The sequence below is a fragment of the Pseudochaenichthys georgianus genome, chromosome 20 (assembly GCF_902827115.2).
Source record: "Pseudochaenichthys georgianus chromosome 20, fPseGeo1.2, whole genome shotgun sequence".
Lineage (NCBI taxonomy): Eukaryota > Metazoa > Chordata > Actinopteri > Perciformes > Channichthyidae > Pseudochaenichthys > Pseudochaenichthys georgianus.
The window spans coordinates 3804910-3828905 of record NC_047522.1 but is presented as its reverse complement, the minus strand read 5'-3'; the positions used below and the strand labels follow the sequence as shown (position 1 = coordinate 3828905).

At 40.3% G+C, this 23996-nt stretch overlaps 2 protein-coding genes across 3 annotated transcripts; one reads left to right on the top strand and one right to left on the bottom strand.

The window, feature by feature from the left end:
* Positions 1–9709: 9709 nt before the first annotated feature.
* Positions 9710–14286, bottom strand: pkia (cAMP-dependent protein kinase inhibitor alpha). Its single transcript, XM_034108911.2, has 3 exons — positions 14194–14286; positions 11905–12082; positions 9710–11189 (listed from the first exon to the last, which is right to left on the bottom strand). The coding sequence occupies exons 2-3, from the start codon at positions 12053–12055 to the stop codon at positions 11113–11115; spliced, it is 228 nt and encodes a 75-aa protein (XP_033964802.1). The 5' UTR covers positions 12056–12082; positions 14194–14286; the 3' UTR covers positions 9710–11112.
* A 1539-nt stretch (positions 14287–15825) lies between these two features.
* zc2hc1a (zinc finger, C2HC-type containing 1A) lies at positions 15826–23565 on the top strand. 2 transcript variants are annotated; one of them, XM_034108566.2, is made up of 9 exons: positions 15826–15910; positions 16594–16667; positions 18105–18221; positions 19398–19539; positions 19854–19999; positions 20869–20974; positions 21135–21210; positions 21431–21535; positions 22128–23565. In XM_034108566.2, the coding sequence occupies exons 1-9, from the start codon at positions 15892–15894 to the stop codon at positions 22261–22263; spliced, it is 921 nt and encodes a 306-aa protein (XP_033964457.1). In that variant the 5' UTR covers positions 15826–15891; the 3' UTR covers positions 22264–23565. The 2 variants fall into 2 exon arrangements, with proteins under 2 accessions (XP_033964457.1, XP_033964456.1); XM_034108565.2 differs by having other exon boundaries at positions 20869–20986.
* Positions 23566–23996: the final 431 nt, after the last annotated feature.

Genomic DNA, 23996 nt, shown 5'->3' with positions numbered 1-23996 from the left:
CCAGGAAGTCTTCTCGCTCTCTCACTCTGGGCCTGTTGCTGATTGAGGAGCCTGCAATAGACTGCAGTGTTTAGCAACTCATGCTCCTTGTATTGTCTGACCCTTTTGAAAGTGTGTGTGTTGAGAGGTGGAGGAGTTAGGTCTGGGGTACCCTGTACATTTCTCACCACGTAGCTAACTAATGTTTAGACACACTAGGTTAGCGGATTGTTGCCACCCCTGTATATTGTTTTGTCAACTTCTTCGTAGTTTGCTTAGTGAGGGTTTGAGTTTTGGTTTCAAAGGATAGATGTAGAGATAGGCCTGGTTTTTTTTTCTCCTCCTCCTCCTCCTCCTCCTCCTCCTCCTCCTCCTCCTCCTCCTCCTCCTCCTCAACAGAGTGTTTCAGTTATATGTCTGTTCGGTTCTGGGTTTACAAAATAAACCTTTTGTCAACTGTTACGCTGACTCCCTCATTTTTATTGGTTGTATGTTATTGTCTCCAGGTCCCCTAGACCTTAGTGGGGACGTAACAAATGGGGGCTCGTCCGAGATATCTATTTTCCTGAGCTAAAAACAACCAATAATTGAGAAGTCATTGTGGGTGTTGTACATTGGCTGAAAAATGGGTTTTGACTTACAGGACTTTATTGAAAGTCCAAGTGTTGATAAGTTGCATTCCTGTCGCAAAGATGACTTGTTATGTATTGCAGCTCACTTTAACATTACAGTAGACAAGTATAAAGTAAAAAAAGAGATAAGAGAGAAAATCCTGCAAAAACTAGAGGAGTTAAAGATTCTTGTAATCCCAAGCATGTCAACTCAGCCTAGGGCTATTGAAGATGATAGGGAAAGAGTATTAGCTACACCTAGAGTTGACAAGTTTAGTCCTGAAGCTCCTCCTGCAACGCTTCCTAGGTTGTTGTTTTTTATACTTATGTTTTTATTGAGTTTTCACAACAATAATAACAGAACAACACAACATAATACACACAAATCAGTTGTAAAATAAAACACAATACATACTAGTTGTCTGAAGACCTTCAATATTCACACATACCGTACAAGATTGAATTAGTCATTCACTTACTCATTGGTGTCAACCATGTAAATATTCCACTTTTCCCATTTCCTATTGAATGCGTTCTCTTGGATTCTCAAAACATATGTCAAATTTTCCATGACAGAAATATCTTCAACAATTCCCAGCTACTGCTCCTGAGTTGGAGCGTTCACATTAAGCCAATTACTGGTTATAGCTTTCTTACTCGCTGCAAGTAAAACCTTAATCAAATATAGATCGCCTCCCATCACAACATCCTTAATGTTCCCAAGATACATCACCGGGCAGGTATTTGGGATTCCATAACCCAAAATAATGTTGACAACTGCATTAACCTTCTCCCAATATGACCTTATCTTTCTACAGTTCCAGAAATGGTCAGCCTCCATGTTCCCACACAACCTCCAACACTGTTGCTGTACACCAAGTTGCCTGCTCTTTATTTTGGGTGTTATGAAAAAGCGAGTCAGGTTCTTCCAGCAGAATTCCCTCCATACTAATGAGTTTGTGGATGTAAATTGCGTCTCGAACATTTGAAACCATTCTTCCTCTGAAATTTGTATTTGTAACTCCGCTTCCCATTTTGCTTTTATGTAGATAGTCGATTCCCGCCTGTTTCCCCCCAAAGCCTGGTAGAAAGCAGAGATGATCCGAGAGCCCTTCTGCTGATACGCATCCACAATCACCCCAGTTACAGTATCTAAAGATTCATCTGCATTTAGCCTTATCTCTTTTACAAAATAGTGTCTTAACTGCATGTATCTAAAATAATCCCTGTCTGTAATACCATATTTTGCCTGTAATTCCTGAAAACCCATCAATTCACCCTTTTCTGTAACTGTACACATTGCTGTTATGCCCTTTTGCATCCATTCTTTGAATGTTGGGTCGTACACCCCTGGTTTAAAATTGGAATCGTATGCAAACCACCTCAGTGTGTGTATCCCTCTCTTTAATTTGTATTTTGCTACTACAGCATTCCAGACCTCTAGTGTAAACGCAACTATCGGATCCATTTCACCTCTCAGAGCCCTCACCAAATTCCTATCTCCTACCAAGGCCTGAATGTGGTGACCCTGTACCTCCCTTTCCATGGCTTTCCATCCAGACTCATAATCTGGTCTACACCAGTAGGCCAAAGGTCTGAGTTGGGCTGCATAGAAGTATTCCCTAAGATTTGGTAAAGCCATTCCCCCCTTACTTTTAGGCAACTGAAGTGTCGTAAATCGTATTCTTGGTTTTTTACTATTCCAAACAAATCTAGAAATCATCCTATCCCAGGTTATGAATTTTTTTTGGACCATCAATTGGAAGAGACTGAAAAAAATACAGCAGCCTAGGTAGGATATTCATTTTAACCGTTTGTATTCTGGCACTGAAGTCTAAAGGGAGGGTGGACCACCTTTCTACATCCTTTCGGATATTGTCATCAATTTTGTTATAATTGGCTTCAAACGGGTTAGAAAGTGTTTTTGTTATAGTTACACCAAGATAAGTCATTGTTTTGGAATTCCATTTGTGGTTATATGTATGTCTAATTTGTTGGGATGGTGAGTAATTGAATGAGAGAATTTGAGTTTTTGTTACGTTCACTTTATACCCTGAATAGTAACCATATGTGTGGAGTAGGTTCATCAGGTTTGGGAAACATACATCTGGTTGCTCAAGAAAAACTATAACATCATCTGCAAAAAGCCCAATGATATGGTTTTCCCCCCTATATTGACACCCTGCAGATCTTCACTCTGCTTGCGCCAATGGTTCAACAAATAAAGCAAAGAGAGTAGGAGAGAGACAGCAGCCCTGTCTAGAGCCTCTCTCCAGCTGAATCCTATTGGACAAACTCCCATTTACTTTGATTCTAGCCGTAGGTTCATGATAAATAGTCTTAATACACCGAATTGCATTTTCATTTAAACCAAACCTCCTTAGTACTTCATATAAAAAAGACCAACTGACACTGTCAAACGCTTTTTCTGCATCCAGACTAACCAGAACCATACTTGTGCCCTTTTTATGCGCATTGTCTACAATATGGAGAGTCCTTCTGATATTGTCTTGTGTTTGACACCCTCTAATGAATCCAGTTTGATCTTCATGAATAAGATCTGGCATGAAAGTCTCAAATCTTTTACAGATGATTGAGGTAAACAGCTTGTAGTCCACATTTAAAAGAGAAATTGGCCTATAATTTTTACAGTGGTCTTTGTCTTTGCCTTCCTTAGGCAAAATGGAAATAATTGCTTCCCTCCAAGATGGGGGGGCCCTGCCTTCTTTAAGAGTCCAATTAAAACAAGACAGAAGCAGAGGTGTTAGCTCCTTCGTGAACATTTTATAGAACTCCGCTGGGAACCCATCGCTGCCCGGTGATTTACTGGTCTTTAGCCTGCTGATTGCAGCTTCCAGCTCATCAACTGTAAATTGCGACGTAATGGTGTCATTCTGTATCTCACCTATAGATGGCAGATCAAGCGAGTTAAGGAAGTTTCTTATTGTGCTTTCATCAGCTAATGGTGGATTAGAGTAGAGTGTCTTATAGTACTCTTCAAATATTCTTTCTATCTCATCTGGCTCATACAGTAGTTGATTGGTTTGGGGGTCCCTTGTTCTATGAATTGTATTAGAGGCTTGCTGTTTGCGCAGGCGTCTGGCCAGGAGTCTAGCTGCTTTTGGGCCTGATTCGTAATAAGACTGCTTTAAAAACCTTGCCTTTTTTTCAATTTCTCCTCTGAGGATCTCATTTATCTCCCCCCTTGTTTCCTTAATTTGTTGTAATGCCGATTGCTCCCCTGTATTCTTATGCTTTGTCTCCATTTCTCTCAATTTTTCTATTTTGTATTTGTATGTGGCTAGCCGGCCTTTTTTTGTGATGCTGTTAGGGCGATCAGCTTTCCACGGAGAACAGCCTTCAAAGCATCCCACAGTATCCCAGGATCCACCTCCCCATTATCATTCACCTCTATATATGTTTGTATCTCTTCCCTTAACTGTTCCACGGTCGCCTTATTATTCAAAACACCCACATTGAGCCTCCACACTGTATTCTTTTGTCTACTATTCAGATTTATTGACAAGCTAATCATATTATGATCCGAAACATCTGCCACGCCGATTTTACTCTCTGTGATCCTGTGACTTTCACCCGTATTTATTAAAAAGTAGTCAATTCTGGAGTAGGCCTACACAGAATGGGGTACCGAATAGTGTGTATAATCCGGTTCAAGGGGGTGAAGTTCCCTCCAAATATCAATTAGTCCCATTTCCTGCACTGACGCATTAACAAACTTGGTCAGGTGTTTCTTGCTATTTTTGTGGCTTGTAGTGTCTATGTTATGGTTCAGGACCACATTAAAATCCCCTCCACATATCAAAATACCCTCAGTCTCTAATGCAATGACATCAAACAGATTTTTAAAAATAGATTTGTTGCTCTCTGGGGGGACATATACATTTACCAATGTCACCACTGCGTTTTCAAGCTTTCCTTTCACTAATACATATCGTCCCTCTTTGTCCCTAACTTCTTTATGGAGTTCAAATTGAACTGCATTTGAAATAAGGATAGCCACTCCCCTCTTCTGGCTAGGTTTGTACGAACTATAGAATGTATTTTTATAACCAAAGCGTTTTAATTGTTCATGCTCCTGTTGAGGCAGATGAGTTTCTTGTAAAAATAGGACTTGGGCCTTTTCTTTTTTCAATTTAGCCAGGACCTTGCTCCTTTTAACTGGATTATTCATCCCATTTACATTAAGTGACACCACTTTTATATTATTGTACGGCATTTAAATTACCCAATCCTTTGCATCCACAAAACTCCAGACAACTGAAAACACAGACCTGAACATCTGGCCCACATGTAGTGAACGTATAACGTAAAAAGAAAAACGTAGACTTCCAAGGTAGGGTGATTCCTCGCCACCCTAAGTCCCCGTTGGCAGGAAGAGGGGAGAGCCTCCTCTTGGAGGGCCCATCACTAGAGGTGAAACACGCAATCTCACGCATCCTAGTAGTCCAACGGCACCCGATAGCATTTATATAATCCAAATGAAGTCGTGACAAATATATGCAGTGGATATATAATATGAATCAGTTAGTCCCGGGAGGGATCCGCTCATACTCTTGTAGCCTCTTCCTTACTCTGCTCGCGGTCTTAGTCCCACCTGCACTACGCTCTCCGACGCGCTGCCATGTCTTGGTCTGGTGGAGACGCTCCATCTCCGGGTACAGCTCCGAAGCGTTGCGGTCTGGTATCTCCACGGAGAAACCTCTCCTCCTCAGCTCCTGCGCTGCATCTTGCGCACTGTCGTATGTGCGTGTTCCCGAGTCCCAGTGAATGCGCATCCTGTCGAGAGGAGTCTGGAAACGTATATTCTTCTCTTTAAGGACCCTCTTTATTCCCACGTACTGCTTGCGTTTCAGGACGATCTCCGTTGCATAGTTGTGATCGAACGATAGACGTCGCCCTTCCATCAGTATCTTCTTTTCCCAGGCCTTTTTCAGAACCCTTTCTTTGGTGGTAAACTCCAGAAAGTTCACCACTATGGACCTTGGCGGTGCATTCCTTTCCGGTTTGCGAGCCACAGCTCGGTGAGCGCGTTGTATCTGTAGGTTGGTGTCCGGTAAAGCTAGTTCAGTTTTCAAAAGTTGATCCACAAAGTCAGACATGGAGTTACCTTCCTTCTCTTCGGGTACTCCATAAATGCGCATATTATTTCTCCTGGATCGGCCTTCCAAATCCACCAGTTTCCCCTGCATGGCTCTCTGTTCTTTTATTGATTTAATCAACGCATCTGACATAGCCATGTTTGCTGTCTCCGCCTCCTCGATTCGTTCCTCCGCTTCTTTCAGCCTAGTTTCGTGGGCCTGTGTTAGTGCGGAGTTAGCAGAAAGTTTTTGGTAAATTTCCTGCTTCATATCTTCGAGTTCAGATTTCATGTCTCCTTTGATTTCTTCTTTGAGTTTGTTTAAGTCCACTTTATGCTCAGCCCTGAAATCGCGTATTTCCTGGAGCATTGAACGCATGGTGTCTGCCGAGTCCTGTTGTGAGCTAACAGAGCTAACGGAGCTTCGAGCGTCTTCCATCCCCGGTGAATTCTGCATTTCTAGTTTGTCACCTTTCTTTTGACTTCTAGTTCTCTTTCCCCTTCTCATTCCAATAAGATTGCATCAATTTGTATGTTACTAGGCGAGTTAAGGGGGTTGATTTCCAATCGCTATCAAGAGCTCAAATTTAAGCAGCCATCTCACTCGCCTTGCTCACCGGAAGTCCAACGCTTCCTAGGTTTGAGGCTTTCTCTCCGGGTAGCTTAGGTGCAAGTAGTAATGCCAAACAAAAAGTTTGTCTTGCCCGTCTTCAGCTGGAGGTCCAGGAGAAGGAAATGGTGCGTAGAGCGGACTATGAACACAAACTGCAGATTCGCAAGTTAGAAGCTGAGAAAAAAATCCCGTTAAAGCGGCTTGAAGTTGATGCCCTGAGAATCTCTTCAGAGCAGACATTTGAGAGGTCAATACCTTCGCATACAGTGTCTCATACAAAAAGTTTTGATGTTAGTAAAAATATTGCTTTGGTGCCAACTTTTAGAGAGTCAGAGGTTGACTCTTATTTTTGTGCTTTTGAGAGAATTGCTACCGCACTAGTCTGGCCTAAAGACATGTGGCCAATCCTACTTCAGTGCAAATTAGTAGGTAAGGCTCAGGAAGTGGTATCTTCACTTTTTTTGGACGAAAGCTTGCAGTACGAAGTGCTTAAAGAGTCGATATTGCGTGCTTATGAGCTTGTGCCGGAGGCCTACAGACAAAAGTTCAGACACCATAAAAAGTCTGCTACGCAGACATTTGTTGAGTTTGCACGAGAGAAGGGCATTCTCTTTGATAAATGGTGTGTGGCTAATGAAGTGAAGGATCATTTTGAGAGTCTTCGTCAGTTACTTCTCTTGGAAGATTTTAAGAATTATTTGCCTGAAAGGATGGTGATATTCTTAGATGAACAAAAGGTCACTTCACTGGCTAAAGCAGCTGTTTTAGCGGATGCATTTATGCTAACTCACAAGACTGTGTTTTCTTCACCCTTGCGCCCAGATAAAGCTTCAATATCTCAAACCGGAAACCTGATCTTGGCCCAACAACTTTTGAAAGGTCTAGAGGACCACCATCACCTCCACGGGGGCCCGTGAGTGTAACTACTGCCATAAAACAGGACAACTTATTTCAGGGTGTCATTTCTTAAAGCGTAAGCAACAATTTTCGCAACGCTTTCAGACGCCAAAAGGCATGGGACTCATTAAAGGAGTTTCCCTATCAGACATAGAAATGTCCCAGGAAGATGATGTACCTGATCCCTGTTTCAAACCCTTTATTTCCAAGGGCTTTGTTTCTTTAACAGGGGATCCTAAAGACCAGCTGCCAGTACAGGTACTTAGGGACACAGGAGGTTCTCAGTCCATTATTAGAGAAGGCATCTTACCTTTAACCTCCAGATCATCATGTGGATCAAGTGCTGTTGTTCAAGGGGTAGGCATGACACTAGTTGCGGCTCCTTTGCACAATTTTTATTGTTACGTTCCCAATTGGCTAGGGGGAACAAAAGGGAAACGACACGACCAGAGTAGTATTGGTATTTATTTATTTATAAAGCAAGGTGTAACAAAATGGCAGACAGGCAGCCTGAAACAAACAAAAGGGCCAAAAGGGCACAGGTTGACAGATAACCAAACTAAGGGAGGACTCAAAAGGAGTCTAAAGGCATACAGGGAAAATACATACTAATATACTAAATAGAGAACAAAACAAAACCTCCGTTTTGTGAACCTAAAACACTAACGAACTCCTAATAACACACACCAACATCTCAAACTCAACCTGGACAAGCATCGGCCAACAAATTCTCTGAACCCTTTAATGATGGGTGTCTACTGTGGTAATCCCGCACAATCAGAGCCCAGTGCAGGAGACGCTGATCGTGCTTGGACACGCTGGGGCAGAAGATAAAGGGGTCATAACATGTAAACACCACAATAGGCCAAAGACTGGGTCCAACATAAACCTTAACATGTTGTAGGGCTAACAGCAACACTAGGATCCGATGAACGAGCTGACGCTCTCGGGTTACCGGGAGTGTCGGAAAGTCGAGAGGCTTGTCTGAGCCGGAGTGTTGCGCTGGTTTCACGACATCCTCTCGAGGAGGAGGGGGAGCCACAATTTCTGGCTTCTCCTCGGACACAGCTTTATCTGAAGACACAGGCACAATCACAAACTCAGATAATGAGACATCAGGAACACTTTTACTCGCCTGTGCACGGGTAGGGGTGATCAGACCAATACCGTTTGGCGGGGACATATTCTGCCGCTGCTCTTTACGCTCACAAGGAGTATTTCTGTTACACTTCGGTTCAGTTAGGTTGTTCAAGGAATAAACCTTTTGTCAACCTTTACGCTGACTCCCTCATAATTATTGGTTGTGATGTGTTATTGTCTCCAGGTCCCCTAGACCAGGGGTTCCCAAACTTTGCCATGCCAAGGACCCCCATATAGCATTATCCTCTGGCGGGGACCCCCTGTTGCATTTTTTTTAAAATGATGTGTACAAGTGCCTCCCGATGGAGCATGCAGTGCGTTGCCACTACATTTGGGGCCTTCTGCCTGATCAAAGCTGTCACTCCGCATTTTTTGCCTGTCATAGCCCCACTGCCCCATCTGAACACACACCCACACAACGAGACCAGTCAAGTCCGTTTGAGATGATGTACTCATCTAAAACTTGGAAAATGTCTCTTCATGTGGTCCTACCTTCCAGTGCTTTGCAAAATAATATTTCCTCAACAAAGTTGTCTTCTGAAATAAATATGATGTATGCAAGCAATTCTGCGACATTTGCTACATCCGTGCTCTCATCCAAACATTCACTAGCTCTCACTTGCTCCAAAAGCTGAGCAAATGTTCACTCGCAGTAGCGGCAGCTCGATTCTGATTGGCTTGAAGGGCGGTCGTGTGATTCAAAAACAAAAATATGAAAAGATTGGCATCAAAGGACACATAGATTGATAGATATGCAGTTATTAATAACATAAAAAAAAAAATCAAACTTCAAAAAAACTAAAACAAAAATGTTTCCCTGAAACTTTGAGTGACCCTCCTGGCGCCCCCTGGCGGCCCCCCGGGGGGTCGGGGCCCCCACTTTGAAAAACACTGCCCTAGACCTTAGTGGGGACGTAACAAATGGGGGATCCTCCAGGATTTGAACCCGGGACCTCTCGCACGTCGGGGACGTAACACACTGCTTTGACAATCATTGTACTATTGCTCATAATTTTTTTATAAAATTGACTCTGCTCTACAAGTTAAGAGATGTGCTTTCATTCTACAGTTACACTCCTCGATTTACAGACACATGGTGAAAGTTAGAAATCACAGGTTATCTTGGTCTGTACATCATGTGTTGGCAAAGCCCCTGAGAAAAGAGATTCACAATCAGCTAGTATCATGAAAACTCTAACCTGGTCATCTAAACAAAGTAAGCTGTATCCTGGTATATTAAGATAAAAGATTAAAAAAAAGAAATGGGTTGCTTTTCTGTTTCTGGGTTGTAGGTCTAAGTTTGACCACTAGAGAGCAACAATACCCATGTTTCTTAGATGGGACAACATTCAAAAATACATCTGGACACTATTTATGTTTCCACCGGTAACATTTAATTGCATGTCAAAACTAATTTAGTGGACAAATGTGCAACATTGTACAGAAATGTCTTTGACAATGCCATACCATAACTCCCTGAAAGAGAAATAAAGAAAATATAAAATGATCACGACACTGCAAACATACAGTTAATTAACAAACGTAAAAAATGCCCAATCCTCCATCAACAAGTCATTTATTTTCTTATAAATTGATGTCGTCAAGAGGCTAAGACAGTGTTTCTCAAACTTTTTCATACCAAGGACCACTTAACCAATAAAAAAGCACTCACGGACCACCCAACCCCACAAATATCTAAAAACACATCGTTTTTCAAGAACAGATTACAAATTGCTTGGAAATGGTACAAACAGGTGATGAAGGTGTTGCGCTGGTCTATATCATGCAATCGAAAATGAAACTTAAGCTCGCTCCATTGCGGAGATATTCCCGCGAGAGTGCGGAAAACTTAAATTTATTTATTTATTTAAAATGTGAAATGTTAACAATATACTCACGGACCACTAGGGGGCGCTCACGGACCACCAGTGGTCCGCGGACCACACTTTGAGAAGCACTGGGCTAAGACAAACAAGTAATGACTTCAGTTTTTAAAAAGGTAATGAAGACAGACATTCTTGGAGTGCATTTCCACAGATGTGATAATCAGAAAATGGCAGTGTATTCTATTAGAGTATTGAGGGGTGGTTTAAAAGGAAGGTTTATAAATGTAAAATTCATAGGTAGTCTGTCGAATCACGGCTTTAAGCATTTAAAAAAAACCTCCCATAAACCGGGAAAATTCATACATCCAATAAACAGTTATATGGTACATTATAAAAACACACACAAGTGTATTGAGTGCAATCAATGTTCTTTTGTTCAAGCTGCTTTTAAAAATGCTCAATGGTAGCGTTTAAACTTGTAAATCACATTATATGGACACATTTTGTACGTATAAAAACTTAACACCCTGTTTTTAATAAGCTAACTCCTGCATCTATTGCATCACATAATACAAGGCTGACGACTTCTTCATAGACCATCTACAGGCAATGAGAGCGTTGATATTTCAACAAAATGTCCTGTGTTTTGTTCTGATTTGGACTGACTTTGACTGACCATTTGAAAGTGCCAGATTGCAGCATTATTTACATACACATATTTCAAATTGAATCAGTTGCATCTGAGATTTCAAATCTTTTTAATGAAACTGGAACACACCCAACTGCTCAATGGAGCTGTGGTTGCCATAGCAATGACTTCCTGATGGTGGCAGTAGGATTTTGCTGTGTTTGTTCAAAGTCATTAGATGCAACCAGCCAATGAGAGGCCTAGTCTTCAGGGATCAGGTAAAGACAAAGAGGCGGTGGTTTGAGCCCATGAATGTGAGTTTAGCTGCCCTCAGCTTTCGCCTCCTCTTCTTTAGCTGCAGAGTCCTGGCTCTCCTTATTGTTTTCTCCCTCATCACCTGACAGAAGGACAAAGAGGGACAGTTACTTTAAGGTTATATTTGTGAATAGGGTGGGGTGAAACAGCAGAAACTACACACTAAGGTAGAAGGATCAACTCAAAACAGCTCATTTAAAAAAAAAAAAGATGAAAAGGGAATTTTAAATGTTTTTTGGAGGCACTACCTTTTCTAGATGATACATTTAAACAATATGCTTCCAAATGAGGTGTAATCTCACAAATTGTGAAGGTCAAACATCTAAGTGAAGATACAAAAATATGTTAGAGTAGAGGGAGTTTCATTTTTACTATGATGTTTCTCCCTTGGTGGTGAATGAGAACATTTATTTGTAATGTTACAGTACCACGCATTGCAATAAATAGCCATTATAAAGCCATCATGTACAGATATTATGTCTCAGGATGTGTCACCCCCTTGTGGTAGAATACTGACACTGCATACACTTGATAGATGCAATTAAAACACTTTTTTAAAATCTATTTAATTGTGAAACGTGGCCTATGCTAACATATGTCATACATCTCAAGGCCCCATTGCTAATTTTCATTTATCCACCATGATGCCCTCAGACTTTTCCTCACTTTTCATCACCTGAATGCCCCACCCATCGACACACCTGTTTCCCCTCACCTGCATCTCATTCCCTCATCACTCCCTCCCTATCTCTCCACTTCCTTTATTCCCCTCAGATCCCCACAGGGATGTTTCTCACCTGACTTGTCGATGTTGAGCTGTGCCAGACTCTGTGACAGGTCAGCGGAGCCCTCAGCCCCAGAGGTTGCTGGGATAATATGGATGGCGTTCCTGCGGCCAGTTCGTCGAGAGGCGATGAAGTCATCATAACTCGCCTCCTCATCCGTCATCGCTAACACCCCTCACCATAGCAGGGCCTGGCAGGTACAAATGACAACACACACATTAATTTATGTTACATTTTAGGAAGACGACTGAAATGTTGAGAATCTGTGCAGGGCAGTCTGCACAATGCAAGCATTATCTTTTTTTGTTGACATGAAGAAAGTGACCCCCCCCCCCCCCCCCCCCTACTATTTTATGACCTCAACCCTGATTAATCTATTCTACTATGAGTGAAGCAAAACCAAATACACGGAGGACATACATTCTGCAGATGGAATGGAACAACAAATGATGGTGCTTTTCCAAAAATACACAATTAAAGGGGTAATTACGGCACAAGGGAGGAGAGGACTGTATTCAAATTTCATTCCGCTTGTAGTAGGCATGGTGCATGATGGGAGCTGTGTTGCAATCTATATCAATCTGCCTGTGTGAAGCTGGCCTTCAGCTTCCCTCCATTTTCCCTCATTAAAATCTGTCAGTCTGAGTTTTTACCATTCATTTCTCAACATATGCACTTACAAAACCCCAAACAAAAGCATTATTTTCTGCACTTTGTATCCCCTTGGACATACAAAGGGTTGTTTGATTTTTTTTCTAAATGACCTCCGCTCCCACATCCATTTGTGGCTATTTCCAGAGCTGAGCAGGCTGCTATTGACCGTGGCTATGTTTAGAAACCTCCTATGTCATCATCTGAACACGCTCCCACCCGGCTGTCATTCCCAAAATGGGGTCAAGACTGCAAAGAACCAACAGATGTTGTTTGTGTACAATTGTCAGCCTCAACATGTTGAAGCAAGAGACACAGCATGCCTGTTATCCAATATAAGAACTCAATTAGTGTTTTATCTTAAAGGCAAACATTTGAACTGAGAGTGATGATAATGGATTTAGCAAGAAGATCCACAAGATGAATACTTTATATAACCTCAACCTTAAGAACAATCTATAATTAAATTGATTAAAAGTCTTAGACACTATCAAACAAGATGCAACATACTTATCAATAGCTTCAGAACACAAAGCTTAATGTTAAAATACAAAATATGTCAACAGAAAAATATATTTTTTTGATAAATATCAAATATGTTTTGATAAATATCATCATTACTAATTGTATAGGTCATCTGTAATGTAGATATTTGAACTGAAGTAGTACTATTTGAAGCTAAAAGTGGCAGCACTTTCTTGGCCTGTGTTTCCTTTGGTCATATTCTATGAAATATTAATCTACAGTTTACATAATTTAATCATTATGTTGCACCCATGAAGTAGCAAGGTCTGCATGTGAGTCATTCTTATCAGGTTGTCCTTAGAACTTTACTCCCAATTGAGAGCCTGAACGATACATTCTCCAAACAATTGTTACTGAATAATGCAGGAAGTCAGCATGCTCTGTCCTCTTGGTAAAAGCTCAAAAGCAAAAAAAACCTGTCCTGCTCTTCAACCTAGTTGTTCTGCTTACCAGAAAATTATGTGGGGAGGGGAGTAGGGAATTGAGTTCCCACTAATTTATATGTGTTATTTTGGGTGACTTGGGCATAACTTGGAATGATGCCCAACACTGTCCCTCACACACAAACCTATACAAAGTCATTAGTATGTCATTCAGAGACATTTACTAATTGTAATCCTCACTATAGCTTAGTATCACCAATATCTGAATACAATATATAAAACATGAGTTATTTCCCCAGCATTATATAGGATTAGTGGTTAATATATTAAATGCCCTTGCCACGAGCCCTTGACAAGTAATGTAATTAGACCATTGAGAAAACTTAATTTTACTATGGTTTAAAAATAATTAATGTCTGCACATGTTTATCATCTATTATGGGCTAAATAGGATAGCCTGTGGTCGTGCGTAATTGGGGTTTTCCAATAAATCATTGCATTGTTGACACAGTGAAACATAACCTTTGCATACAAACATTAATGGTGCAGGAAGATCGACATGTTCCATTATAAATCCACAGCCATATGTCTTTCCCTGATGACAAAGACTCCCATAGAGCTCTGCCAGTGCCAGTAAACGCATCATGCATATTAAGTTCACATTAAATTACGATGCCAGACATGCACACTCTGTTCCTAAAAAATGTAATCCTTATTGTTAATATTATTATCTGCAGTGTACCTGTTTGGGTTAAAAGGCTTCCCAATATTCGCAAGGGTCAATCACATCAATTGTTATGCCACTCCGGTATTCCCCATGTTCAGTGAAAGAGGATTTACCAACGTCAAATCAATGCCAGAATACAACTGCTTCCGGATGACATTTCAAAATAAAACCCTTGTTTTTTTTTTTAAACCATGTGCAACCAGGAGTAAAATAGGCTTGAAAACAGGGCTTGAAAACAACTTTTTGCTGCACCTAGGGTATTACTGTTTTTGATTATTTACAATTGGTTATTACTTGCATATGTTCAACACTTTGCAATTTACTGGTTGAACAAAGGACCTCGGCTGATTTAGAAGGCTATTTTTTTGTATTCAGCTGAACCCTGAATTGTCACTAACCAAACAATTTTGAATGAAAGTGAAAAGGTCAGATGACAGATGGACAAGGCAGTTATTGTGTGTTTGTGTTTGTGTGTGTGTGAGAGAGGGATGGCACAGACTAGTCAGTGTTTGAAAACAGTGATCGTGTTGTGATGAAAGCAGAAAGGCTTTAAGTAACACTTTGACTGTGGTCTCATAGCATCTGGCCGTGAATTGCTCCATTCAGATGACACATGTGCGCAATATGCCAAACTGGGAACGTTCGAGTGCTCTGGGCAAGTGTTCGAGCCAAAAAGAAGCCACAAGAGGATACACTAGTTTTATTGTTTAAGGAGATATGATCACTTCAAATGAGGTCTGTCACAGGACAAGGTCAAAATATAAAATACACAAAACTACCAATTGGCCTTATTTTATAGACCACATTGTATTGGTGTGTAGCAAACATGTATAACAATTTGCGTAATACTTCCATATCAGGTAGATTTATATTTGTCTGTTTCATTACGAAAATATGTAATTAACATATTTCCAAATAAGTCTATTCATTACACTTAGCTTATATTATTGTTCGAACCTTGCAATACTATATAAGTAAAATGAGGAAGGGTTCCTGATGTCAAGAAAATTGCAAACTTGGTTTATTTAAATGCATTATTTAGGAAGGATGATGATGGGAATAGGAGAACAGCATGGATGTAGAAAAAGAAGAACAGCGGTTTCCTCCGTAATACATATATGGCTGCCTTCCACAACCATCGCTGTTTAAAGTGCCGTGCAGTAACAACCAATGAAATGGTCGGATGTTGGCTCATGAAGACAAATGAGTTGCTATTGGTAGCCAAAGATCAGTAATGTCAAGATAGTTCATCCTCATCCCAAACCTACGAAATCCAGTGTCTGTTAATTTGACCTAAATTATAAAGTAACATAATGTAAGAGCCTACTGAATCCTGAAAAATGAATATGAATAAGGGATTATGTAAAAATGAATAACGTATACACATGCAACCCAAATATAGATACATTAAAGAAGATATCATGAGGAAATCCTAGTAACATTTTCTGCTAAATATAAGACATAACCACATTGCCTACAAAATAAACCTTCAAAGCAAAATGTAAAGCTTCCAAAAAGACCATATATTTAAATCTGCTTTCTGTATTTCTGCAAAGTAAATTTTTCTTAGCATGAATTGACGTTATTTCACCAATTTAGGAGTCTACCCTCCCTATTTTAGCGAAGCCGGAAGTAGGCAGGGGGGAATCCTCTCACTTCCACTGGCTGCTTTTGATCGTTTGCAACAACAGAAGCATCAGACAGCATAACCTAATGATGGAAGAATTTGAAGGTGAGAGAAATAACTCTCTAATGTGTTTATTTGATCTGTTTTGTGGCTAAGTCGGACTCACAATCTCACGGTCTTTGTCCTCACACATGGGCAGGTTCCTTTTTGCTTTAGTTAACCCGTTTTTGTCAACGACCTCCTTTTTTGTGTGGGGTTTAGCCCAAGTAATGCTAGGTAACGACAGGGCCAAAGATAAAGCTAGCTACTCTTGATGTGATTCCTACATTAGCATTAGGAGCTATCCACTGTTAGCATGCTGCTAACTAATAACACTTGCCATAAATTAAATCGTTTTGTTCGTAATGATTCAAGACGCTAAATGTGGGCAGCAACTACCGTTACACTCATATACTGACGACATGTAATGTAACTACTGTCCTACTAAAATACCTTCAGTTTCCCCTGGCATTTGTATGTTAATGGTGGAGTTAGTGTAAAATGAACTAATGTCTATCAAGGTAACGATGTATAGCATTGTGTTTTTGTGCCAACAACAATGATTTATGTGAGCGATAGTGAGCATTTATTTAACTACCATGTATCAAATATGGTGAACAATCCCAATGTTTGTCTACACATGACCCTTTTATCACTTAAACACATATGGCCAGCTGTGGTTAATTCCTGTTCTTTTGCATATAAATCATCCTTTACTGTAACACACATACATGTGTTTATTGTTGCAGATGGTGAAGCTCCTTCTGGAGAGGAGCTGATACAATGCAACACCTGTAAAAGATGTTTCTTCCCTAAAGTCCTGGTAAGAAATTATCATTTTGAATATTCTTAAAAGAGATATAAAGCCATAGTGGCTCAGTAAGTAGGGCATGTTCGATCTCATTTTCCTCCAGACTGCATGTACTTTCTCCCTAAGGCTGTGTGTGTATGACTGGGCATTCAGATCAGATCCTGATGAGTGAATGGCTGAATGCTGACATGTAGTATAAAAGCGCTTTAAGTGATTAGAAAACTAGAAAGGCTCTATTCAATGCATCTCCATTGACTGTAGCACTCCAAAGGAAGATACAGTGTTCTAAGAGCAGGCACATTTCGAAAATTATGCATGCACTAAGAATTTTTTCTAGCTAGCAAGATATCAGCTGTTTAGATGGGTTATTGGCTCCAACACTGTGTGTGTGTGTGTGTGTGTGTGTGTGTGTGTGTGTGTGTGTGTGTGTGTGTGTGTGTGTGTGTGTGTGTGTGTGTGTGTGTGTGTGTGTGTGTGTGTGTGTGTGTGTGTGTGTGTGTGTGTGTGTGTGTGTGTGTGTGTGTGTGTGTGTGTGTGTGTGTGTGTGTGTGTGTGTGTGTGTGTGTGTGTGTGTGTGTGTGTGTGTGTGTGTGTGTGTTGAAATGCACTTCAAATGATCACTTTTCTCTTGATTTCCCTTTGATATTTTGTTTAGGTACAGTGTTACTTGCAGCTAATTGATTGATTGTTTTATGGGTATTCTGTGTTGAGATGGGGCAAATATTTTTAATACATATCTAATATCTTTCTAATACATTTCTCTTGTGTTGTTCTTTCACATAACTAAGACTATAGAAGTGTAAAAAATAGGCTACGTCAGATTATTCCAAGGGACATACATGTCAAATCAAGTCAATTTTTATTTATATAGCCCAACATCACAAATCAGAATGAGGGGGTCCTTGGTGTATTCTCTATCTTGCAAGGGGTCCTTGGCTGAAAAACAATTGAGAACCTCTGGCTTAGAAAGTTCATCAATATAAAGGTTAAAAAGAACTGGGGACATAATTCCACCTTGTCTGACACCATTGCTAACCATTGCTAAATTATTGTAAACTTTCACTTATGATCTTTCTATCAGCTCAAATATATTCTGAAATGTAAATTCAAGAGTACAAATTGTAGATATTGGTTTCTATGTAATGCCATATGTGCAAAGGAATCAAACATAACAAATGCTGGGTTTTATATTTGGAGCTTTCTCAAAGGTGCTACGTATAACAGTGAGATGTAATCTTTTGAGATTAATCTCTATCCAGAAGTTATACAGTACATACAAAACACCTTTTTATTACCCACGCTGTTTTGGCTCTCATAATGTTTTGTATTAAAAAATATATAATGACATCCATGAACTGTACACATTTCAAATGTCTGCAAATGTTTCTTAAGCTTTTAGAAACAGATTAAGCTTGTGTAGTTATTGTGTATTTGTAAATCTCTCAACAGGGGAAACATGCTAAGATCTGCCAGAAGTCCGCCGCTAAAAGGAGGAAGGTTTTTGACTCAGGTCGACAGAGAGCTGAGGGAACAGACATCCCCACGCTTAAACCCATCAAACCAAAGGTAAGACTAATCCAAAGCAGAGGGATGGAAAATCTAACTTTAAAATCCCAACACAGTTAAATCGGATTAGAATTAGGTATCAAAAAATGGCTTTAGCTTGTACATCCGTCTGAAAACTCCCTGTGATGTAAAAATGAAAGCCTGAATACATTTAGACGCTTCCGAGTGTATTTCAGTCACAAAGTTCAACTTCTTCTGGAAAAGTAAGTTGATTTTGTTTGTCCTTTCTTTCCGTTTACATGGGATTTTAGTGGCCTAGTTAAATCACTGAAGTTTTGTATATTCTGATTTCTCGCTTTCAATCATTTGCCTAAATAGTCTTGAGGTATTTCAACGCATACTGGCGGTAGTATTGTTTTATAAGACCCTAATCTACAACAGACAATAAACAAATGAATGTGCATCAAGGCCCTCCACTCATTGGGGCCAGTGGGAAGTCTGTTGCATTGCAGTTATTTAGATTTCAACTAAAAACCACTTATATTTCTGGTGTTTTCGCTTCAGCTAACTGCTGCACACTTGCTCTGCCCTCCACCTGGAATAGCAATATTCCCAGTGATCATGTCATGTGATTCTCTCAGTAGTACATCATTACCACTTTGAAGTCCTTAAATAGGAGGCAATCTGTGAGTCGAGTCGTATATATAGAATTAACTAGAAATATGGTTAAAGGGAACAAAGGAAATATACTGTCGCTTCAGTTCTCTCAAAGTCATCTTTGTTAGTGAGACAATCGTGCGTCATTGAAGACTGTAACTGCATAAGATGAAGCAGGAAGTCAGCAGGGATATCATGTCGCCACAGAGACGACTCAGAGGACGCTCTCTGAACTACTTCTGTCAAAAATCATCAGCTTTAGATAAGACTCAGACTGCCACTGTGGGAAAACAAATATTTTCTTTTAATGTCAATGCAAAATAGAAATAAAGTGAATTGGTTATGACGGACAGAATAGTTGCATTCATTAAAAATAATACTAAATAATTGGAATACCAAGGCTTTTATTTGTTTAACATGGAAAGTAACTAGAGACTGAGCACACAGGTGACTGTCACTTCAAGTAATGACTCCGTGTAGCAGAGATGAGGTTTCCCATGTCAGCGGCATAGCTGTCTGGTTGTGGTTTTTTAAATGGCTGCTGTAACGATGCATCTTGTCTGTGTGGCCTCCTGCCAGGCAGAACCCCCGAAGAAGCCGTCCAACTGGCGCAAGAAGCACGAGGACTTCATCGCTACCATCCGGGCTGCCAAGGGAATCGATCAGGTCTTGAAGGATGGAGGACCTTTACCCCCGCCTCCCCCTGCTACTTATGATCCAGGTAACATGTCGCTTTATAGAGAGTGGAAATAAACAAGAAACTTAAGTGACAGTAATAACTAGAGCTGTATTATGGTTACTGTTAAGAAACTGTGTACACTTGTGAACAATCAGCTGCTTTCCAGGGCCCATGATTAATGTCTTTTGACACAGTAGAGGAAAGAAGTGGGAAATGGGATTGCCTCATTATGTGGAATACTAAATGTTTGTTTTTTTACAGTTCAGAGGAAATAAAAACACCAGTAAAAGGCACATTGTTGTCACATAGCTAATGCAGTTAAAGGTCGATTTTCTCACCCCCTGTTTTGTCTTTAGACTATGTCCAGTGCCCTTTCTGTCAGCGGAGGTTCAACGAGGGTGCAGCTGACAGACACGTGAAGTTCTGCCAGGAGCAGGCGGCCCGTATGCCTAGCAAGGGCAACAAGTTAGGAGAAGTGAAGAAGCCTGCTGCTCGCACACCGGTACACAACTGCCCACACTGCACCGCTTATTATACCCGCACTAATAGACACTTTGGAAAATAGTTGCATTTGGTAGAATTCTTTTAAAATGTTGAGGATGCGGGATCACATGTGCAAACATTTACCATTCATTCCACATTTGAATCTGATGAAACATGCACTGAAAAGTGTGTTGACATGGAAAACATATTCATTATGCATTACACACACTCCAAAATAATGAAACAAGTTGTGTTTACCCCCTGTAATTGTAATAATTGTATGTGTAGGTAGCTACACTCTCTCCCAAATACTTGGCTAAGGCAATTCTTCATTTCTTGTAATTGCCAATTATTTTTCTAAGTGAGAACTGTTGTCTGGGAATCTTTAATAATTCCTTATCCGTTATCACCATGGTGAGATGCCCATTTGCAGCAGGTGTAGAATTGCCAGTCACTTAGCAACTACAACACATGGGTGGGGGTCTCATCTGAAAGCCAATAAAAAAACACAGCAGGGTCCAAACCGTTTTGATTAAGAGCTCTGCATGTTTTCATATCATTGGTCATTATGTCACAGTTCCCAAATGGACCATGGTGGGATACATTTATTATATTCTAGTAATGGATATGCCGTTAAGCTCAGTCAGTGTTTTTTTAATTGTCTCAGATATTTTTCCTTGCAACAGTTTAAAACATGTTGTTACACCTGTAAGTAAAGCCAAACCATTGTACACATTGAAAGTGAGCGCCTGTAGGCTATAGTATAGTGATGAAGACCTATGTTCTCTATCCTTATTACTGTGTCTCCAGGTAGAGCCACTATGTTGATGCTTCACTTCCCCTGATGTTCCGTTTCTTCTCTCTTTGCCTCCCCTTACTCCCTCTCAGACCAAGCCTTCAGCTCCGGTGAAGAAGGTGGCCTCTCCTGCTATGTCCTCCATCCCTTCAGCCTCCTCTCGTTTACCCCAGAGGTCAGGCATCGGACAGCCCTCTGGTACGGGTACAGGTGTGTCACATCTGACAGTTCTATATGTGTGTGAGGGATTTATTTTAACGCAGTGACTCAGGTTAGGATAAGTACAAGAAGTACAAGAAGTACAGTAAAATGCCTCTGTTATAATTTCTCTTTTTTTTTTCATCCTCGTCTGCTCTAGGGATCTCTTCTAGTAAGATCTCTTCTGCAGGTTCATTGAGGACTAATCCCTCAGGCTTGACAAGCCCTCTTTTAGGGTCAGTATACACACACACACACACACACACACACACACACGCACACACACACAACTTGCACTGGAAGAGTTAATTAACAATTTGAATACAGTGGGTCAAGTACAAAGTGAGTTTTAAACCTGAAACTTGCCTATTTTAAACTTCGATCAGTCTTTAAAAACACAAGGGGTCTGCATTTTACTCATCGTTGTCTTTCGTCTCTTTATGTTTTTTTTCTCAGTGTTGGAAGTAAGACCCGGGGAGTGAGCTCTGGCTACGGCCCGGCGAGGAACACTCAGTCTGGAATAGCACTCAACAAGAAGAAAGTAGACAACTACATATCCAGGTGAGACGGGGTTTATTTTTATTTTTATAAACACAACCACCATAGTCTTGATAAACTATCCTGACCTCCTGTGGTTCGTTGCTGTATTGCATACATCTGTGTATCCATTCAGTAACAGGTGTTTCACAATAGATTTCTCATGAATGGTGCCTCATATGCACATTGCATATGAGGCACAAGTCAGTTAAAAAAACATTGCTCCGCGGACGTAACGTCACTATACCCGAAATACGTCACTATACCCAAGAAGTAAACAATGGAAAAAGAGAAATCTCCAATCTCTTTTCTGTGTTAGAGTTTTACTCGCTACAGGGTTACATGCAGAAAAACCTTCATAACACACAAGGGGACGGGTGATAACCAGAAAAGCATGACATGGGACCTTTAAGTATTTTACAATAAAACTAAAAAGCCTACCTATACTATTATCACAACACTCAAACATTCGCAGGATTTGTTTACATGTATCGCTGGCTCTCATATCGATAATACTTTTCAACGTTATCAGTAGCTCGGCACTAAAGTGATGAAAAACAGCTGAATGAACTTTGTTCTCACTTTGCCGTTTGGTCATCTTTGTTGAATTTCCCAGGAACGACAACGACGGCAGTGACGAAATCGACAACGGTGGAGCGAAGAGCAAGTTCTGTCGTTCCTGTGGGACCAAGTACCCCGTTGAATCAGCCAAATTCTGCTGCGAGTGTGGGCTCAGGAGGATGTGTATTTGATGCAGGTCAGAGGAAGGACAAACGAGACGTATGGGGAAGCGCCAGGACTCAAAGTAGCATCAGAATTTCACCAAAACCTATCCGTCTGTATTTTCACGCTCGGGTGTAATTTCTCGACAGCAATGTGGTGTGATCAGCAGAATGTCCAACCCTGCTGTGTTTTCTTTTCTACCTGCTTCATATCTTCATGGATTTTGCTGGTCTATTGCTCTATTCTCAATCTATCAGTCCTGCTGAATATATTCAATTTCTGATTAGTACACATTTCCTTTTTCCAAAAAAAGTATGATCATCATAATCTACAATAAAGTTGATTGTAGGCTGATTAAAACTGAACTTGTATACAGTTATGTTAAACTGTTATGGTTCATGATATCAGCAGCTTATGAGAGGAAAATAAACATATCCAGTAATGTAAAGAATCTCAGTATGAATTGGTAATAAACCTTAATTTTATTGTCTTTGGACAATTCTAAAGGGTTTAGCACCCTATAAAGAAGAGTACATTGCAGGAAAAAACATGAGTAAGAGACTAGATCGAATTGAAGAAGCCGGTTGTAAAATGTAATACGAGTCATTTGGAGGTGTTATTTCCCTGGTTTCTCTATCCTCATTCAACCGTGATCTGAAATGCACTCCTTAATCCCATTTGCCGTCGCTTCCTCAAACTGTTCCAATTGAAGTGCAATATGATTGACTGAGGAAAACAACGTGGTTATTCTAAAAGTAAGTGTTGTAATTTTGGATCACCTTGTCCAAAAAGGAGGTCACTTTACAGGCACCGCTTGTTTCAGCTATCTTAAGATCAGCATTGTACGCCTGACGTCTCTAAACATAAGTAGCAAAAGTATTTTATTCCCCCTCATTTTATACGGTTTAATTATTTATTTCTCTTTTACTGAATGAACAACGACTGAATCTTTTTTGTTAATGTCAAACGGAATTAAAATGTGTTTTTGGATCGAAATGAAACCTAAAATTGAACTTGGGTTGTGTTCCAGTTACAATGTCCTACTATTGAGTCAGTATTCAGTGTATTGAGGGTCAAATGCTCTTTATGGAAGGGATTGACCCCTCTCCTTGATAGGTAGGGAAAGGCACAGTGACCAAGTATGATACTCTTTCATTCCTTTGAGAACTAAGGTTGCAATTGTCAATAAGCCATGAAACGTTATTATGTTATGTTACATGAATGACATGTTTGACTGGTGTGTTTCCTGTACTGATCGTTAGCCTGGTTACAGTTGTGCACTTGATGGCATGTATTTTATTTTCCACCATCAATAAATGTCTATGAAGACAGCTGTGGGAGTTGTGAGAGTCTGTTGAAGAGACGGGAAAACATTACTGCTGTAATACTCTAGAATTAAATAAGTTACACATACACCTTTACTTTGTTTTATAGATAAATATATTTGGAATACATATGCCGAATACAAAAGTAGTTGCAACATTTTACAAACAGAAATTAGCTACATGTTAATTAGTCCCAGGAAGAACATATCTGTTGGGGAAAAGGCCGCCTGCCAATATTATTTCTGGAACGCAAACCAACAAATGGCCTATTAAAAAATAATGTAGAACAACAAATGTGGCAGTTAAGCATTTTGCTGCCCAAACTACTGTACCATCCTAATGGGACTCTTTTTCATTCATTAGGCAGGCACCATTAATCAAGTCACCAACTTTATGCGACAGGAAAGCTGATTAGACATAACAGTCAGGTGTGTGTG